The sequence below is a fragment of the Balaenoptera ricei genome, chromosome 14 (assembly GCF_028023285.1).
Source record: "Balaenoptera ricei isolate mBalRic1 chromosome 14, mBalRic1.hap2, whole genome shotgun sequence".
Classification (NCBI taxonomy): Eukaryota; Metazoa; Chordata; class Mammalia; order Artiodactyla; family Balaenopteridae; genus Balaenoptera; species Balaenoptera ricei.
In genome coordinates, this window is record NC_082652.1 from 26,914,950 (window position 1) to 26,933,928 (window position 18,979).

At 57.2% G+C, this 18,979-nt stretch overlaps 1 protein-coding gene across 3 annotated transcripts in view; it reads right to left on the reverse strand.

Moving 5' to 3' along the window:
* The window catches only part of PI4KA (phosphatidylinositol 4-kinase alpha), a 97,762-nt gene that overhangs the window by 10,933 nt on the left and 67,850 nt on the right, over positions 1-18,979 (reverse strand). For all 3 annotated transcript variants that reach the window (XM_059893628.1, XM_059893627.1, XM_059893629.1), the window contains 17 exons: positions 14,520-14,590; positions 14,320-14,444; positions 13,179-13,260; positions 12,942-13,025; positions 12,756-12,845; positions 12,146-12,265; positions 10,449-10,541; positions 9,542-9,698; positions 9,189-9,316; positions 4,473-4,631; positions 4,047-4,198; positions 2,759-2,866; positions 2,464-2,591; positions 1,442-1,561; positions 1,270-1,349; positions 987-1,180; positions 27-117 (listed from right to left, as the gene is read on the reverse strand). In XM_059893628.1, the coding sequence (XP_059749611.1) occupies positions 27-117; positions 987-1,180; positions 1,270-1,349; positions 1,442-1,561; positions 2,464-2,591; positions 2,759-2,866; positions 4,047-4,198; positions 4,473-4,631; positions 9,189-9,316; positions 9,542-9,698; positions 10,449-10,541; positions 12,146-12,265; positions 12,756-12,845; positions 12,942-13,025; positions 13,179-13,260; positions 14,320-14,444; positions 14,520-14,590 (1,982 nt within the window). The remainder of the gene's footprint in view (positions 1-26; positions 118-986; positions 1,181-1,269; positions 1,350-1,441; positions 1,562-2,463; positions 2,592-2,758; positions 2,867-4,046; positions 4,199-4,472; positions 4,632-9,188; positions 9,317-9,541; positions 9,699-10,448; positions 10,542-12,145; positions 12,266-12,755; positions 12,846-12,941; positions 13,026-13,178; positions 13,261-14,319; positions 14,445-14,519; positions 14,591-18,979) is intronic.

Genomic DNA, 18,979 nt, shown 5'->3' on the forward strand with positions numbered 1-18,979 from the left:
CCCTGGCACACTACCCGCCACGCTACCTTGATGGCTTCGGGGATGTCACTAACGGCTCCTGGGTCCAAGCGAACCAGACGGGTCACCTCGTTGCCGATAGCTTCTGTGTTTTTGAACCTGCAGGCAAAGAGGGTGTGGGTGGCAGACACCGAAGACGGAGGCTAGGGGAGCCCTGGACTGAGGGATGTGGACCAACCCCCAGTGACATCTGAGCACTGGAGCTATTGACATGGTGTTGACTGTGACCGGCTGTGACCCAAGGGCAGAACTCCCTGGAGCAGGAATGATCCTTCTAAGGACACCTCCCTTGGCCTGGCCCCCAAAGCAGCTCATCCATGGTGTGGCACCTGTGGGCCAGAAGGCACCCTAGCAGGTGGGAGGGTGGGTGCAAAGTGTTCAGGTGTGACCGCCCAAGGCTAAGGCAGGCAGCTGCTGCCTAAATGCCATCAGGCTGCGATCCTGTCCTGAGGAGGACTTAGGACCCGAAGAAGGAAGCAGTAAGTATGCAGCATGGGCTCCGGGGAAGAAAGGCCCACCCTGCACGCAGGCACATGGAGTATACTGGGATTCAGCACAGGGGGCCTGGGAAGCCCCTCTCAGCACCTACCAGCCTGAGTCCTGTCCCTGTTAAGAGCTGCCTCAGGACAGCTCACAGGACACTCGGCTGCCAACCGCCCCTCTGAGTAGCCTGCTGCCTGAAGATGCCACCCAGGAACCAACCCAGACCTCCCAGGCCTACCTCCCAGAGTAACCACAGGTGTTTCCTTTCCTCATCAAACAAGGTGAGGCCCTGGGGTGCCCTGATGTTATCTCCTCGGGCTCTGGGGTGCTGGGCCCCTGGCGGGATAGACCCCACCACTGCACAGGACTGGGGAGCGTCTGGGGCTACGATGGCTCTCCCCTTACAGTCCTTGGCTGTGACACGTGCCCTCCCCCCACCCGGTGCCCTGTGCTGGACCTCTGGCAGGGCCTCTCAGGCAGCCCACCTGGCTGGCAGTTGCACGGCCAGATGAGGAGAGATGTTCCAGGCGAGGTTCACATTGTCCTTCCACTGCTTCTCGCTCAGGCTGATGTACTTGGACCTCCAGTTGGCCACGCTGCTCTCTCCGGCCTGGTCCAGCTCTAGCTCCGGGGCTGACAGTGGGTTGTACCACGTGATGAGACGCTCGATCTCAGTGGCCTGGTGAGGGACACAGACACGGATGCGCCTCTGCATGGCCTGCGCCCCTCACCCACCCCGGCGCTGCAGGCATGGCGCACGGGCCTCACCAGCAGGGACAGCAGCAGCGTCCGGCGCTTCATGTAGTACTTGTGCAGCTGGGAGCCCCGGTTGGTCTTCTTGGACATGCCTGGGGACGGAGGGGGGAGGGCACAGAGTGTCCCTTGGAGCTGCTCCATGACCCCGAGGACCCAAGGGACCCGGCAGCAAAGCCCCACCGACCTGACTTCTTGGAGATGGTGGACATGCCGCTAGACAGCGGGTAGGTGTTGATCCAGCCCTGTGTAGCCTGCTGGCGTGAGCCGACCGCTATGTCCAGGTTGCTCCGGGTGTCCTGGTTATCTGTGGGCAGACAAGGCATTCTAGAAAGAGGTGCCTGAACCTTCACCACAGACAAGGCAGCTGTGGAGGAGCAGGTGGGGGAGACGGCCGGTGACGGCTTCCCTGGACGAACCAGGTGTCTGCAAAGTTCCTCATGAACCACTGCAGATGGAAGCTTTCTAAAGTGTGTTACGTTCCCCTGAGCCCAAATCAAAGCAAATCGAGGAGCTGCCTTGATCAATTATGGCACTGACCTCCCAGTGTCCTCCTACATGGCGATGACTCGGGGACCCGTGGGGACAGACGGCAGGGCTGCCTGCCCTGCTCTGAGTGGAGCCAAGAGCTGCTTACAACCACTGTGCCTGCTTTTCCCTTTCCTGGCGGCCAGGCTGGCCGCGTGGGTCTGCCTACGGAGACGCGCCTCCCCCAGCCTGGGCGCGTGACCAGCTACATGCTTCAGAGAAACAAGAGCAGGGCTTCCTCCTGTGGGGCGGCTGCCGGCTCCCACTTCAGCGCCTTTCCCTGACCCCGTCCACCCTCCATGCTCCGAGATGCAGCTCACACGTCACCTCTTCCAGACAACTGCCCCTGGTCCCCAACTGCTGCAGGGCAAGTGCCTGTCCTCGGGGGACGCTCCCACGACCCCCATGTTGGAGTCGCCTGCCGGTAAGACTGGCCCCACCAGGTGACAATGGACCGTGCCCTATCCCTCCCAGCACACAGGCCGTAGTCCAATACAGACTGTCGGGCATGCAGGGGGCCCCTGTGAACGGCCCGGCGCTGCGAAGTTACACCAAGGGGTGTCTGCCTGTCTGCTTAGAGACCCTGCCCTCCTTTCTGCTCCCCAGGAGCACCAGAGAAGAGGTGACCGGGCAGGCGTGGGCCTCCGGTGACCATGCAGCATGGCTGAGGCTGGGGCTTACCTGGGGGAACGAGCTGGCTGGCGGTCAGGTACTTCTTATCTGAGAACATGGCGGTCCAGAACTTAATCATTATGCTTATGTCCTCACGCAGCCTCTTCTCTCCCTGCGTAGGGAACTTTGGGGGACAACTGCAAACAGCCAGGGACGAGGGTGAGTGCCAGGGCCTAGGAGTCAGGAAGCGCGGCGAGGTGGGGCGCGCAGCCTCCTAATGACAAGTCGGGCCGCTAAGCGGGGGGTTGGCACCCAGCAGGCCGAGTGACCCAGGCCTGGGGGCTGGAGGGGGTGGGGGCAGCACCTGAAGTAGTCGAAGGCAGTGGAGTAGATCTTCTCGCGGAGCACGTTGCGGATGGTCGCATTGGGAAGCACGTCCGCGTGCAGGAGGGTCAGGCCGAGGGTCAGCAGCCTGCAAGAGGGCCCCGGTCAGCGAGTGGTGCCCCCTGCAAACCTCTCCCTGAGCTCAGGGCCCACCTGCGGGCGGCAGAGCCCTCCTGCCAGGGCTGTGGATCGGGCAGGTGGTCACCTGTCTCGGATTACTGTACCCTGATGCCTTACGAAAGGTTTTTTAAACCTTCACTTTTGTTGGGGGGAAAACATGTGTGTGACTCTGCCCCTCGGCCAGAAGCTTTGGTCCCACGAACTGCAAACCACTCCCTGAGGTACCATCACCTACGGTGACTACGAAGGTAGAACTCAGGTTCTAAGAACAATCTGCTTGGATTCTGCAAGATCAGGGCTGCCCTGCAGGCATCCACAGACGCGCTGGTCAGGAACGGGCAGCCCTCCTGCTCGTCTCCATGGCCACTTCCCATGGCTGGGACGGTCCAGCATGGATCCTCTCCTATTAACCCATTCTCATTGCAATTTGTAAAAGTATAGGTCCATGACAGACTGGAAATTAGGGAAAAAGAGAACTAGCCCTTGGGTACTGGTTTGAGAAGCACGGCCCGAGGGGGTGCCCAGTGGGCTGCAGGAACATGAGTCAAGAGCTCAGGGAGGGGAACAGGTAGGGGGAGTGGTGCCCACCTGCAGGGGCCCCTCACCCTCCTTCCATCTGACCCCCCAGGTATCTGCAGGCCCAGTCAAGAGCCCTCCCCATGCCAGGCCAGGCCCTCCTGCTGTGTCCACAGCGCCCCTGACCACCGCACCTGGTTTGAGGCCCACTGGGCCACATGCTGCCTATGGGGGTGTGTGCTCTCCCCCGGTGTGGCTGGTTTTGCACAGGGCTTGGTGTGCAATTGGCACAATCGGCCTCAGAGGGTAATGGGCCTGAGCTGTCACACCAGGCTCTGCCACACAGCTGGCCGTTTTTCCCTCTCCAATGTGTCACCAGAATCCTTTTGCTGCTGCCCACCCCGAGCGTTTGGCTGGCCGGGTCCCCACGTGAAGCACCTCCTGCACACTTCCCTGCCGTGGACAGCACGCTGCCCCATGTCCCCAGCCCCGAGAGAGCATGGTGGCCCCGGCCATCATATGTGGATCCCTTTCCCAGGGAAAGGCATGTACTGGGGGCTCGGTCAGTTTCTGGTGAACAAGTGACCAACCACAGGAAACCCGGGGGAGCAGGCCCTGGGGTGAGCTCTCACTTGAAGCGGGGCCCGATGGCCGCCACATGCCGGTTCATGCTCCCCGCAGTGCCCCCGATGCTCAGAGACATGGACCGCTGCAGTAGGCTGGAGAAGATCTCCACCTGGTCAGAGCTGCAGTACTTGGCAATCTCGAACCGCTGCACCAGGAACTGGATGGAAAGGGACACGCTGCTGGCGGGGCCATGTTGCTGGCGGGGCCAGGTGGCCCCCCACCCTCGAGCCACCACTGCCTGCCAAGGAGGGGCTCAGGCCCACAGGAGGGCAGGTGGGGTCTGTGGGGCAGCGGGACGAGACCGGCGGGGCCTGGGGGGAGAGATGGGCCATCTACCCCCAGGTGGGGCAGTCTTCAACCTGGAGTCCCAGGGCAGCCCCCGACCTCGGGGAAGAGTGGGTGGAGCACAGGGGAGCCAGGGGGGCACGTACATCGATCCAGATGCAGTGAGGGGTCACCTCGGGGGCACAGGGTTTGGGCTGACTGGCTTCCGACGCAGCCAGGGGGTCTGCTTCCTTTATCTCCGCAGAAAACAGGCCGAACTTCTGCTCCACTGTCATCTGCCAGGCCCCCGCCATCTCCCGCATGAACTGCAAGAATGCAGGCGTTAGCCCCTCCGTGGGGCGCAGAAAGAGGCTTGCTGGTTTTTTTGTTTTGTTTTGTTTTTTTAATCATAAAAGGAATATATGCTCACTGAACAAAATTTAGAAAACCGAGGGAGGTATGAAGAAAAAAAAATCACTAAGATCTCCCCATGATCCCACTTTCCAGCCTTTTTTCACCGGAAGCCCCTCCTGGACCACAGCCAGGAGTGTGTCCTGCTTTGTGGTGCAGCCCACCCGTGACAGCACTGCCTGGAAACCACCCAGGGGAGGCTGCCTGCTCAGTGCCTCCGGGCTGGCAGTGGCAGGGGCGTGGCGGGCTCCAGAACCTAGTTCCTCCTCTCCACTCCCATGGACCCTGCACGAAACCTTCATGCCGCTAACCAGGCTCAGAGAAGAACTGTGGGGGCCGAGTGGAGCCTGTGACCCCACCAGCCTGGGCGAGGGGTTCGCAGGGGAGCAGCCTCTGTGGCCTGACAACAGCCAGCGGCTCCTTCCAGGGCATCCAGAGCCCCTGCGGGGACGCGGGGACCCCACCCCTCCTCCTGCTCCATGGCTGCTCAGGTCCCCTTGCCCACTCGTTAGCAGCAGTGAGCAGTGGGAGTTGGGGGAGCCCTGAGGAAGAAGGCAGGGAGGTGATGCTCGCCTCTGCCCTCCTCCCTGCCTGCAGGCACAGAAGCCATCTGGAGGCCATGAGGTGAGGACAGAGTCCAGCACAGACAGGAGCCCGTCCATGACACAAGGATGGACTCCTGGCGGTCGCCCCTGCAGCCAAACGTGTTGCAGGATAGAGGGTAAGGGAGCAGCCCGCCAGGTTGCCTGCCCACCATTTGTCCCCCCGTCCTGGTTGCCACCTTGGCCAGGGCCTGCCTTCCAGGCTCGGGGCACGAGTGTGAACAAACACAACTCAGGTCCAGGCCGAGTAGAAGCAGCCTACAGACTGCACGGCGCTCTCCACTGGGGGCAAACAGCCGTGAAGGGAAGTGGGGACGGCGTGGTGGCGTTTCAGGCAGGGCGGCTGGGGAGACCCCAGGCGGAGGGCACAGCTCAGACCAGCCCTGGAGAAAACCTGTCTGAGGACAGCGCTGCTGGGGAGGGACCGGCGCCCGCAGTCTAAAGCAGGAGCCCACCGGGGCTGGGGCAGCAGGGATTGCAGGGTGCCTGGTGGCAACAGGGGGCAGAGGGGCCTTGCTGGTCAGACACTGTCCGCCTCTGCTCTGTATGAGCACAAGCAGCATGGACAGGTCTGGGTGGGGGAGGGTCCTGATCTGACCCATTTTCCTGGCTCCTCTGTGTAGAGAAGGTGGAGGGGTCCGGGGGGAAAGCAGGGGCTGGGCTGTCTCCACGTGCAGGGGAGAGACGGGGGGCTGGGCCGGGCTGCTGGGAGGTGGTCAGATTCTGAAGATGCTTTAAAGATAAAAGGTAGACCTAACAGAATTCGCTAAGGCTCACCGTGGAGTGTCGGGGGGCAGAGAGGGCCATGAGGATTTTGTCTGGGCGTTTACAGACTGCAGGACGGTGGGGGCCAGTCTGGGCCTGTGCACTTGTTACGGGTTACAGAACCAGGGGACCAGAATTCCTTCCTGTCTCAGTGGAACGAAGGCCCAGACCCTCGTACTATACGAGACCAATAAGATTGCTCACGCTTTATCTCCCCACAAATGCAAAAGACTCCAGCAGCACCCGCCTCTGAGTTGGGGCAACGGACGATTTTTGTTTTCTTCTTTGTGCTCATACCTTCCAACTGCTCCATAACCAGCAAACATTGCCAGATAATAGAAAAAATGAAAAACCAGGATGCAATGATACTAAAGACATAGAAATACAGGGGAACGGCCCCCACTTTGGGGTGTGGGGCATAGGTGGGCCAGGACAGCAGGTCCTTGCAGAGGCCAGGAGCAGGGAGACAGGAGCCAACAGCAAGAGCTTGGTGACACCAAACCCACACATAGCTGTCGGGCTGTTGAGGAGGGCAGGTGAAGAGCTGCCAAGAGCTGCTTTCCAGAGAGAGATCACATTTCCCTGGGAAGGATGAGCCCGACAGCCCAGGGCCAGCACTAGGTCTGGCATGAGTGGTGGACGGACCTGCCAAGGCCGAAACCTCAAGCCAGCCGAGCTACTGATTATGGCAGAGGCAGGGGACAGACTGGAGTCTGACAGACTCCAAATGACGTAGCAATTTGCTTGGCATTAAAACCCCTCCTTGGGGACTTCCCTGGTGGCTCAGTGGTTAAGAATCTACCTGCCAATGCAGGGGACACAGGTTCGATCCCTGGTCTGGGAACATCCCACATGCTGCGGAGCAACTAAGCCTGTGCGCCACAACTACTGAGCCTGTGCTTTAGAGCCTGCGAGCCACAACTACTGAGCCTGCATGCCACAACTACTGAAGCCCACGCGCCTAGAGCCTATGCTCCGCAACAAGATAAGCCACCGCAATGAGAAGCCCGCGCACTTCAACGAAGAGTAGCCCCTGCTCGCCGCCAACTAGAGAAAAGCCCGCGCGCAGCAACGAAGACCAAACTCAGCCAAAAAAAAAAAAAAAAAAAAAAGGATGTGAAGGTGTGATGTAAAGCAGGAAGAACCCACCCTTCTTGCCAAGATGAGCCCCTTGGGGGTGCGGCCTTCACTTCAGCCACCAGGCACAAGAAGATAAAGCAGCAGGGCCCCTCAGTCTCCACTGTTTTTCTAAACACAGTGTCAGGTCCACGGTCACAAACTTGAACATAGATGACCCTGATGCTAGAACTAACCAACCAGATAAGGATTTTCAAGTAATTATCATAAATATGTTTAGAGATTTACCAGAAAAGATAGAAAGAAAAGGTGAAGATACAGAAATTCTCGGGAAAGAAATACAAAGTATAAAAAAGAAACTGAAATCCTAGATCTGAGGATTACGATATCTGAAATAAAATACATTAAAAACGGTTTAACAGAATGAATAAGGCAGGAGGAAGTACCAGGGAACTGGAAGGAGGCCAATGAAAATGGACCAAAGCGAGAGAGAGAATGAAAACAACCCAAGGGAACGCTGATGAACCTCGGACACTGCCATCGTCACAACGTGTGCACCACAGGCGTCCCTGGAGCCCAACTGAGAAGGGGCGAACCGTGTAAAAAATATATTTAATGAAATACTGGCCTGAAACTTTCCAAGTCTGATGAAAAACCTGACATCTCTAAATTTAGGAAGTTCAAGGAATCCCAACATAAAATACACAGAAAACCACACCCAAGCACAACAGAGTCAAACTATTAAAAATCAAAGATACAAAAAACCTAAAAATAGCTAAAAGGAAAAACAAACAATAGCACATACTGAGAAAGGATGGTAATTTGCGGATTTCTCCCCAGGAACAATGCAAGCCAACAGATGATAGATGTGTGTAACATGCCACAGGCAACTTAGGACCACAGACCCAGGAAGAACAGCCAAAGCACGAGATGAAGGTGAACTAGGCTGCGAGTTCACTCCCGCCACCTGCAGCCCAGGAAGCGCTGAGGAGAACTACAGACCCAGGCTTACAGAGGTATGTGAGGACGGGAAACGGTCTGGATACACCCATAAGGCTTAGGAAAAGCGTTTGACAACACAAACAGCACTGTTACAAGGCGTGTATCACGCAGAGCAATGAACACAGATGAAAACAATACACGCACGGGTCCTGACGGGGCGGGACGTAGCTATGACTGAGGAGCCCCCGCCCTGCAGTGACAACAGCTGCCACGAGGTGGGCCAGGTCGGCTCATCCTCACAAAGACTCTGCGCAGACCCCTTGCCATCATCCTCGACACACAGGCAGGGACCTGCCCTGGAAAGCTGAAGACAGCACAGCCAGCTGGGCGAGAGCCCAGACCCAGCCGACTTCCCTCCTGGGGGGCAGGGGCCAGTGCCTCTGCTCCCCACACACCCGACTTGGCCCCTCCACAGACGCCCAGCACTGTGAGCTGGACACAAACGCCGTGAGGAGGTATGACTACGGCCACCTCCACGCCTCGAACACTCCAGTTCCATCCTTGGAAGTTATCCAGCTGACCCTCAGGGGCAAAAAACACAGAACACTCCTTCTGACCACATATCTCAACTTATCTTAAGAAACTCAGAAAAAACATGTCAAATCCCATTACCGTGAAAGTTAATGGGATCTTTGAAAAATAAATCTGTTCTTAGGTGTTCATCCCATCAGCTGAAAGGATGTGTAGACCCTCCCCGTGGGCCCCCTCCAGCAGGAGGGCTGCTGTGCCAGAGTCGGCAGGTAGGACGCGGGTCACTGTGGATAAACACAAGCGTCCACTAGCGGAGAAATGGCTCCCCCTGCCGAGCTTTGGAAAAATAACAGCTTCAGGCACCACTGGGTCCTTTAACGCACTCCCTCTGGTCCCAGTGACAGTCCTGTGGGCAGGCTTTAATATCACAGTCTTGCTTACATATGAGGCCCTGGAGGGTGAGGGGCTTGCCCGGGGTCTCCACGCTCGTCATCCAAGGGGCCAGGACTGGCTCTCCACCTCTCACCCCGCAGCCGCCTGCAGCCGGCGCCTTACCGGCACTTCCACTCCGTTCTTGCCGGCCAGCAGCCACTCCCAGCAGGCCAGGGCCGTCTCCATGCCGTGCTCGTTGAACATCTGGAGGGGACCCCAGCACAGGTGATGGAGGAGCTGCGGGTCACAGTCTGGAACCAAATGCATGCTGTTCAGAGGCCCCGACGGGTCGACCCACAGCCTCCCTGGGTCAGCAGGACAGTTGGCACCGGCCGGAACAGCGCTGGCCTTTTATTTACAGCCCCACCCCAGTCCCGTGCGTGATGCCGCAGGGATCTCCCCAGGGGAGTGCAGGCTCTCTGCGTGGCCAGGACTCGCTCCCTGGGATAGCAAGGTGGCCCAGGCCTGGGCGGTACCTTTGCTGCTGATGAGCATGGCCGTCAGCTTGAACATGGCCTCTGTGTAGTGCTGAGGGTCACCCGCGCCCAATGCTGCCTTCAGCTCCTGGACCATCATCTTGTTCAGGTCAGACGTCTGGCCTGTGGCGTCTGAGAAGCGGATCATCCCGTACACCTGTGGAAGGTCAGTGGAGGCGCATGTGGCCTGGCCACCCCGACCACGGGGCTTCGTTGCCCACGCGGAGTAACAGGCTCATCTGGGTGCTGCCGCCACCACGCATGGTGCCCCGGAACTCCTCCTCTAGAAACGAGTGCTGCTCCCACCATTCTGGACAGTCCCCGAGGGCGGGGACCCGGCCCTGACGTCTGAATCCAACACTGAGCTACAGCAGAGCTGCCTGCATGTGGGCTGAACAAGATCAGCCGCGTGCTTCTTGAGTCGGACATTACTTTTTTTTTTTTTTTTTTTTTTTATAAATTTATTTATTTATTTTTGGCTGTGTTGGGTCTTCGTTTCTGTGCGAGGGCTTTCTCTAGTTGCGGTGAGCGGGGGCCACTCTTCATCGCGGTGCGCGGGCCTCTCACTATCGGGGCCTCTCTTGTTGGGGAGCACAAGCTCCAGACGCACAGGCTCAGTAGTTGTGGCTCACGGGCCCAGTTGCTCCGTGGCATGTGGGATCTTCCCAGACCAGGGCTCGAACCCGTGTCCCCTGCATTGGCAGGCAGATTCTCAACCACTGCGCCACCAGGGAAGCCCCGGACATTACTTTTTTTCCCAAGGAAGGTGCTGCTCTCTTATTCAAAACACTTGACTAGAGAGGAGCTCCCACTCCTTCCAAGAACCAAACCTTCCCCCCAAGACAGACCTCCCGCCCCCACCAGGAAGGAGAGGATGCTCAAGGGCCCCGACCCGGCAGGAGGCTACCTCGCCTGCGTAGCGGTTGCGCAGGTTGAGGGATGCCATGAAGTTGGAGTAGTCCTTCTTCACGCAGGCTGGCCGCTCCGTGAGCTGAGTCGCCTGCAGAGATGGGACAGTGACTGCACACCCTCGTGGCCAAAGCCCAGTGCAGTGAGGCTGTCACGCTCAGACCCGGGTTATTAAAATCTCCAGCGATGGCAAGTAAATAAAATGAAACACCTCTAAACATGCTCTGGGGTCTGCCAGGTCGCATGGAAAACAGAGTTTTAAACATTTTACTCTGAAACATCTCCGGAAGGCAGCTGGGACTACAGCGTTGCTCCATGACCAGCTACTTCACCCCCACTGGTGTGGCTGCCCACACTTGGAAGGGACCTCGGCTCACACGGCCCCCACTTCCCCTGCCTTGGCCTTGCCTCTCCAGTCTGCCCACCCCTCCAGGCCCCTCCTCCAGCTGGACCTGCCCAGTGTTCCCAGGGCCACCTCACACTGTCCCTTCAGCTCTGTTCCCTACACACCAGCACAGCCAGTCGTCATACACGGACACTACTGGAGACAACCAATCCTCAGGTGCTGGGGTTTTGGGCAACTTTTTATTTTGGGGTGGTAGGGGTGGGGGGAAAGAAGGTCAGGGGAAAAGATATAAACTGAGTAAAACTGAACCACAAACAAAAAATACGCGGTTTTCTCATAAAAATTTTAAGCTGGTTCATTTTTAAAAAGGTGACCTGAGACTGCATTACATTTTTTGGAGACAGTGGCCTGGAGCAGGCATGTGTGGGAAACTGGCTCTGCCACTCACTGTCCCTGACCTCGGCCTGCTCCCCAGGAAGTGGGGACATGGGGTCCTCTCGCCAGGCTGAGCACAGTCCTGAGGGACCCAGGGCTGCCAGACCCTCCCTTGCATCTCTCTGACCCCGCTCCTGTGCCCCGAATCAGCCCCCAGCCCACTCCCCTCTGGGTGGAGAGGTCAGCCAGGCCACAGGCTGCACCTTCTGCAGGGCAGGGGCTCTAGGGCCGGGGTCTCCCAACAACCAGCGATCAAAACACAAGATAAAAACGGTCCTTCCCTCCTGAGCAACAGGAAAGGGAAAAACCTAACCTAAATCTACTTTTCTGTGGAAAAATCCTGAAATCTTTTAGGCAACATCACCTCGGACCAGGACCGAGCCCCGCTGGCCTCTGCCCGCGTCCTCAGCCTGCCTAAGGGGCGGCTCCCTTCCCACCCGGGCGCCTGGCCTCCCCTGACCCCATAGCAGGCAGCACAGATGTGCATGTGGCCACCTGGGCTCCCACGGACCGCAGAGGCCCTGCACTGGGCCCACGGGTTGGGAGATGCCAAATCGCACCCCTGCCGGACAGGCCACTGCTGCCAACCACCAGCTTTGAGGTGAGTCTCTGATCTGGTTCAGAGGGAACCCCTCAGCACACGTGCTGCCCCTAAACGAACCTCGAGCAGAACGAGACGAAGCCAAGGACGTGGGGTGCTGCTCAGTCCAATGGACGGCCAGGCCAGCACGACCATAAAACGTGCTGACCGTGTCCAGTAGGACACTTCGTCCGTCGTGGACCTGATCCTGATAAAGGACCAACCTTAGAGCTCCGTCAGAAACACGGTGAGCAGCTCCCCCGAGCCTGGGGTCTGCCGCAGACGCCGCTGTCCCACGGCTGATGGAGACCCCGCTCCCCAGAGGCACACGTACCCCAAGGGTGGTGTTCTGCTTGTTGTAGCTGGCAAACTGAAGGATGCTCTCGGTGGCCATGGCCAGCCCCGTGTGCTGCGACAGCCCCGACACCCAGTTCTGGTGTTTGTTCAGGTATTCCTGAGATGGGGAAGCGCCGTGTTATTTTAAAGGTAAAAGCAAGCCTTGTGCAGCACGTGTGAGGTGAGGGAGGGAACCCTGGCTCTAAGGCTGGCATCGCCCGCCCTGATCCACTGAAGAGATGGCCCCGCTTGGGCTGCCACTCCCTTGGGACCAGAGCCAGAGCCAGAGCCAGCCACTGTTCCTGCTGGCCTGCCGGGCCCCTGGCCATGCCACCCTCGCCCAGCCTGCATGCACCCCTAGTCCTGCCTACCATAAGCGGTTGGCTCCCCTGGGCCCGCCCCCCGAGTCCCACCGCACCTGCCCTCCTGGCCCCTGACCAGCATGCTCACCCCACAGGGTGTCCCATTACCCTAGGCCTGGACCAGTGTTCCTGGTCTGCTAGTTCACACCAGTGCTGTCGGTATTTCCAGCATGCTGTCTGGGTACAGCTCTCTGCACGGCTGGAAGGAGCTCCCCAGGATGTTTTTTGATGATTTCAAGAAAGTACCTGTAGGTGAGACTTGGTGACCGTGGGTGCCCACTTCATGGCCTCCTGCAGGATCATCGCACAGCGCGCAGCGAAGTCCTTGACGATGCTCTGGAAGAGGGTGCACCGGGCTGTCAGAGCTTAGTGAGCACAGGGCTGGACCATGTCCCCCAGAGCCTTGTGTTGAAGTTCGAACCCCCGGCCCACCTCTCGCGCTTCGCAGGTGTCGGGAACGGTAATGCGATAGGGGGCGTCCGGAATGTCGTAGTAAGGCTGGTCCTTGTGAATATCCTGAAAGCACACAGGTCCCTCTTCCAAAGCAGGTCCCTGCGCAGCACCTCCCTCCCTTCCTCCCACCCCTCCCATCTGTGATGGGAGCCCCCCAACCCCCCATTCACCGCTTGTGGCATGAGCTAGGCTCAGAAGGGTGGGCGGGGTACTCACAGCGCTCAGCGACAGCGACAGGGTCTGCAGGATGTCCAGCATGGTCTTCAGCACCGTCCCGCTCCAGAGCAAGTGGGGGAACCTGCACCCAGAGCCACCTCTCAGGGCCCAGAAGCCACCTGTCCAAGGAGCTGTGCTCCTTAAGGCCCCTCTCCCCTCCTGCTGCCCAGCCCCGGCCGCCCCGGCCCCATCATCCTGGTTATGCGCTGGCCAGACCACTCCCTGCTCCCCACAGGGATCCTCCCTGTTTTCAACCAGGGCCCCTGTACCCTCACGTGGAACATGGCAGGACAGGTGACCCTCCAACAATGGGGGGTTGGGGGTGCTGCCCCTCCACACAATAGAAAATCTGCGTGTAACTTATAGCCGGCCCGCCGTTTCCACAGTTCCACAACCGTGGCTTGTGTAGCACTGCAGTGTTTACCACTGAAAACCCCCCGCTGCTCAAAGCAGGTGGCCCTGGGCCAAGGGGAGCAGGCTGCAGGCTCGGTGGCCTAGCTCAGACACGCCCTCCAGCCCTACCTGGACGGGCACATGGTGTCTGCTGCAGGCTCCAGGGACGCCTGCGGGAGCTGCAGGCAGGCCCGGCATGGCAGTGCACTGAGGCCGGCCCAGCCCACCGTGAGTGCCCTCACCTGGGAGGGCCCGTTCCACGAGCCTGCCGTGCCTCCCAGCACAGCAAGGAAAGCCCAGGGTGGAACCAGCTCAGGGTGAGCTCCCCTCCTCCTGAGGGCCTGGGAGAAACTAATTCCACCAGGTCCTCTGGCCGGGCCCTGGGCTGGGAGACAGCACTTAGGATAGCCGTGAGCATCCCAGAGCGAGCCCAGAGCCCTGAAGCAGGGAGGGTGGGATCCCGAGAACAGGGACGTGACACCCGGTCAGGAGATGTGCTCTAAGTAGCACCGACCACTCTGAACAGGGGAGGGTTAGGCCACTGACTCCTCACTTGCCAACATCCTGTGGGGGCTGCCCCGCCCTTTGAGAGCTGTGACTCTGAGCCCACTTTTCTCTGTACTGATGATGCAAGGTCGACCCTCCCCTGCATCCCAAATCTAGACGTATGCACAAACATACGCACACACACATGCACATGTGCACACACGTGAACACACGCACAGCACCAGAAGGAAACCGAGCTCACTTGTCCACCAGCCCGGACAGGTACTTGTCGGCCACCCTCCGGATGCGCTTGTGGATGTGGTTGAAGTTCACCAGCAGGAACTGCGCATGGCGCTCCAGCTCCTCCTCGTTCTCCTTGGTCTTGGCCTGGATTCAGAAGAGACAGGTTGCAGGCCCCGCACGGCCCAGGCAGGCGTGTGCTGGCTCTCCAACAAGGCTTACTTTATCTGCCATCATGTTCAGGAAGGCGTCGAACACCTTGTCGGCAACGGCGATCACGCACTGCATCATCCCTGCAACAGGAAGGCAGGGCGTCAGTGGAGGGGACCACCGTCTCATCTGTCACTGATACAACACTGTCCCCCAAACTCTTGGCTTTACTTGCATTTCCCCCCCATGGCCCCCTTTCTGTCCCGGGACCCAGTCCAGGGCACCCCTTGGCATCCGCTCAGCACGGCTCTGAGCCCAGTAGTCTGTGCTGATTCCTTGGGCTGTTCCAGTCTTTCTGGCCTCCCCACTTCTGAAGGGCACAGGCATCTTGTAGGGTGTCCCTCAATCAAGGTGTGTGTGATGCTTGTTCATGCCTGGACCAAGCTCGTGGGATTTTAGGTGAAAGGCCCTCCTGGTCGCATCTTATCGGGGGGAGGGTGAAGTCGGTGCCCCCGTCACTGGTGGGCTGGCCCTGAATGCTCCCTCTACCCTCAGATGCGAGTCCCCAGGTCCAGCCCTCACTCTGGGGCAGGGAGGGGGGGGCAGCGGCTCCCGAGAACCTGTACACGTCAAGCTGTGCAGAGCCCCCCACTTCTCCTGGAAACCATCCATCAGTGTGTTCTGCGGCAGCTGTCCCTCTGGTTCTTGTCGACATTTTCTATCTTCCGCGTTCTTTCTCCTTTTAGCAACTGGAATTCCACATGAAGGCGTGTCCCTCCCTGTGTTTTATTTATTCAAGCGTCTAGTCAGTAGGGACTCACAGACGCTCATCATTTGTGTGGCTGCTCCCTCTGGTCGGCTCCTGGGCCCTGCGACACGCCTCCGCACCTTCTCCTTCTCTTTTTCCTCTTGTTTCGGCATGACCTTACTTTCTGGCCCTGCAAGGTGCCCTGGGCTCAGCCTATACTCTCCCTGCCCCAGCTCTCCCTAGAGTCACCATTCCTCCACGGAGCCCGGGTTCCTTTTACTGGAGAAGTGTTCTGAGACCAAAATCTGGGCACTGGGTGTGCTCAGTGCTGCTGGGGTAGAGCAGAGTTTTAAAAACAACAGCGGGAGAACCATAGTGTTGGCGAGAGAACTGTGAGAAAACACCAACGCGTCCTCCATGACACACCCTGTGAAGCTAGGACAGTTGGTGGCCATCCCTGTGCTGCCAGCGGAGGGGGCTTCCGGGCCCCCCACTGTCCTTCCTCACCAGCCCCACAGGAGTCAAACCGACCTCTGGACTGTTGTGCAGGGTCACATGGAGCAGCACCTCACAGTCCCTGGGGTGATTTCTCAAAAGATTTCTCCAAGGACTGATTTTTCAACAGAAGAAAAAAATGGTACCCAAGACACCTGGGAATTAGTTCTCCATTGGCAAGAACAAGCTGCTCGAGTCGTCAGTGTGCTGATGGTGCTGGCGTGGGAAGGACTCCTCACTACTTTTTTTTTTTTTTTTTTAATTTATTCATTTTTATTTATTTGGTTGCGCTGGGTCTTAGTTGCAGCAGTTGGGCTCCTTAGTTGCGGCTCGCTGGCTCCTTAGTTGCGGCTCACAGTCTCCTTAGTTGCAACAGGCAGGCCCCTTAGTTGCAGCATGCAAACTCTTAGTTGTGGCATGCATGCAAGATCTAGTTCCCTGACCAGGGGTCAAACCCGGGCCCCCTGCATCGAACCCCTCCCCCCTGGGAGCTCGGAGTCCTATTCACTGTGCCACCAGGGAAGTCCCAAGACTCCTCACTACTAACTGTATCAATGCCAAATTTATTAACCTTAGAATCATCACTCAGCATTCCTCAAAACATTTTCCCACACTGTTAATCAACCAGACCTCGTGGATCTAGCAAATCAAGGATGCTTGTAAAAAAAAAAAAAAATCATCCATCCAAGGGCACTTGGAGAGTAAATTAAGAGAATGTGTAAAAAAGAGTAAATCCATTGAATAATCTGTTTAGACTGGGGAATATCTGCAAGTATGTGTCCACTGACTCCAGGAAATTTCAGAAAGCATGATTCAAAAAAATGCCTTTAAGAATAGTAAAACAGTTTCCCGGCGGTGGGTGGGGAGGGAGGGCGGGCAGCCTGCTGGTCCGCGCGGCCCCGCCCGCCCCAGCGCCTGCCCCCCGCATCTCCATCGTGGGTCGCTGTGGTCGGATGTGCGCCCGGGTCCGCGGGACAGGCAGGTGCAGAGGTCCCTTGTGTTGGCGGGGGTGGGTGCGGCAAGGTTCCGGCGCCTCCGCGGAGCATCGCGGGTCCGGGGCTGGGGCGCCGCGGCTTGCTATGCTCTCCGCACTTTCTCGGCTCTGAAGCCTCGAGAACACAGCTAGGCAGCAGTAGTTTAATGGGGAGTTTGCCTGCTGGGAACTAGGGGCCTGCTGGGGTCTCAGTTCTTGGCTGGCCCCGGAACACGAGGTTGCCAGGTGTGTGACGGCAGCAGGTAGGAGTGACCCGCTGGTGCAGTGATGAGCAAGAAAGGAAGGACAGCGGCTGTTGGCCTGTGAACCTAGGCAAGAATGACCAGCCGACACAGTCCAGACCAAGGTCCGTGGGCCCAGCTCGGTCCTGTGCGTCTGGTCAGTGGAATAGACCTGCAGGTGTGGCTCTTGTCACTCTAGGACTGGCTTCAGGACAGATCCTGCTGATGCGCCCAGGGCACCGCCCTCAGTTCTCCAGGAGAGGGCGCCGGAGGGGAGCCAGGGGGTGTGCCTGACTCAGCACGGTGGCCACGCACATCCAGTCTGCTGGCAAGGGCAGTGGGCAGCCGGAGGAAGTCATGGCCTTGGGAGTGTCCTGTGATGAAAAAGAACCTGCAGGCTTATCAAATAACTTTGGTGTGGAACGTTGGTGTGCTGAAAAGCAGTTCTGTGTGCTTTTCCCCCCTAGTGTGAATCAGCAGTGCTGAGGCAGCAGGCGGGATACAGAAGTGTGAGCAGAGACCGTCTGGAAGCCCCAGACTCCAGGGAAACTAAAGGTGACAGCCAGCCTAGTGAAGAGGACGGGAGTTAGGGGCGGGGGCGGCAGCCCAGCAGGCGCCCCTCGTCTCAGGGCCCTAATCCTGGCTCCAGCCGGCTGGTCAGGGGAGCTGCAAGGTCTTCTGGGCGAGCAGAGCCCACAGTCCTGAGCTGTTCTTCTCTGTGTTTGGGTCATCTCCCCCCATCCAAGGGGAGAAATCAAGATGAGGTTTAAGAATCAGTGCTTTAAGACTGTGGATCTCGGAGTTGAAACCTCGGAAGACATGTTTTCAGCACAGGGTGTTGAAGTGAACGGAAGGATTCAACCCCTTTTCAAGGAGTGTGTCTCCATGTGGGCAGAACTAGAGAATAAATGGGTCTTGAATAAAAAAAATAAAAAAATAAAAAATAAAAAATAAAAATAAAATAAAAATAAATAAAAAAATAAAAAAATAAAAAATAAAAAATAAAAAAAATAAAAAGAATAGTAAAACAGGGCTTCCCTGGTGGTGCAGTGGTTGAGAGTCTGCCTGCCAATGCAGGGGACACGGGTTCGAGCCCTGGTCTGGGAAGATCCCACATGCCGCAGAGCAACTGGGCCCGTGAGCCACAACTACTGAGCCTGCGCGTCTGGAGCCTGTGCTCCGCAACAAGAGTGGCCGCGATAGTGAGAGGCCCGCGCACCGCGATGAAGAGTGGCCCCCGCTCGCTGCAACTGGAGAAAGCCCTCGCACAGAAACGAAGACCCAACACAGCCAAAAATAATAAATAAATAAATAAAATATGGTATGAAGTTTAAAAAAAAAAAGAATAGTAAAACACTGTTCATTGAATCTGAAAAGCTATTTCTTTTTGCAGTCAATCAATAAAAACAATATTTGTTTAAAAAGATTCTGTAACATAACTTCATGAATAATTTCTTCCTAACATTTTAGGAACTAGTTTAGTTTCTTAAAAACTTTTATTCTGAGAATACTTGAAATGATTGCTAATACCGTTTACTGAATAAATGCATTATTACATGAGATACATTAAAAAATTTGTGGGGCTTCCCTGGTGGCGCAGTGGTTGAGAATCTGCCTGCCAATGCAGGGGACACGGGTTTGAGCCCTGGTCTGGGAAGATCCCACATGCCGCGGAGCAACTAGGCCCGTGAGCCACAATTACTGAGCCTGCGCGTTTGGAGCCTGTGCTCTGCAACAGGAGAGGCCGCGATGGTGAGAGGGCCCGCGCACCGCGATGAAGAGTGGCCCCCACTAGCCGCAATTAGAGAAAGCCCTCGCACAGAAACGAAGACCCAACACAGCCATAAATAAATAAATAAATAAATAAATAAATAAATAAATAAATAAATAAATAAAATTAAAAAAAAAAATTTGTGGATTGAGCATACTAAATTTCATCAAATATTTAAACACATTTATAAACTTCATCATATTCTTCTAAGCATTAAATTAAAGCATAGGTCTAATATTTCAGAGTCTCTTCAATTTTTAAATACCTTATAAATCAGCACACAGACCAACACAATGATGCTAC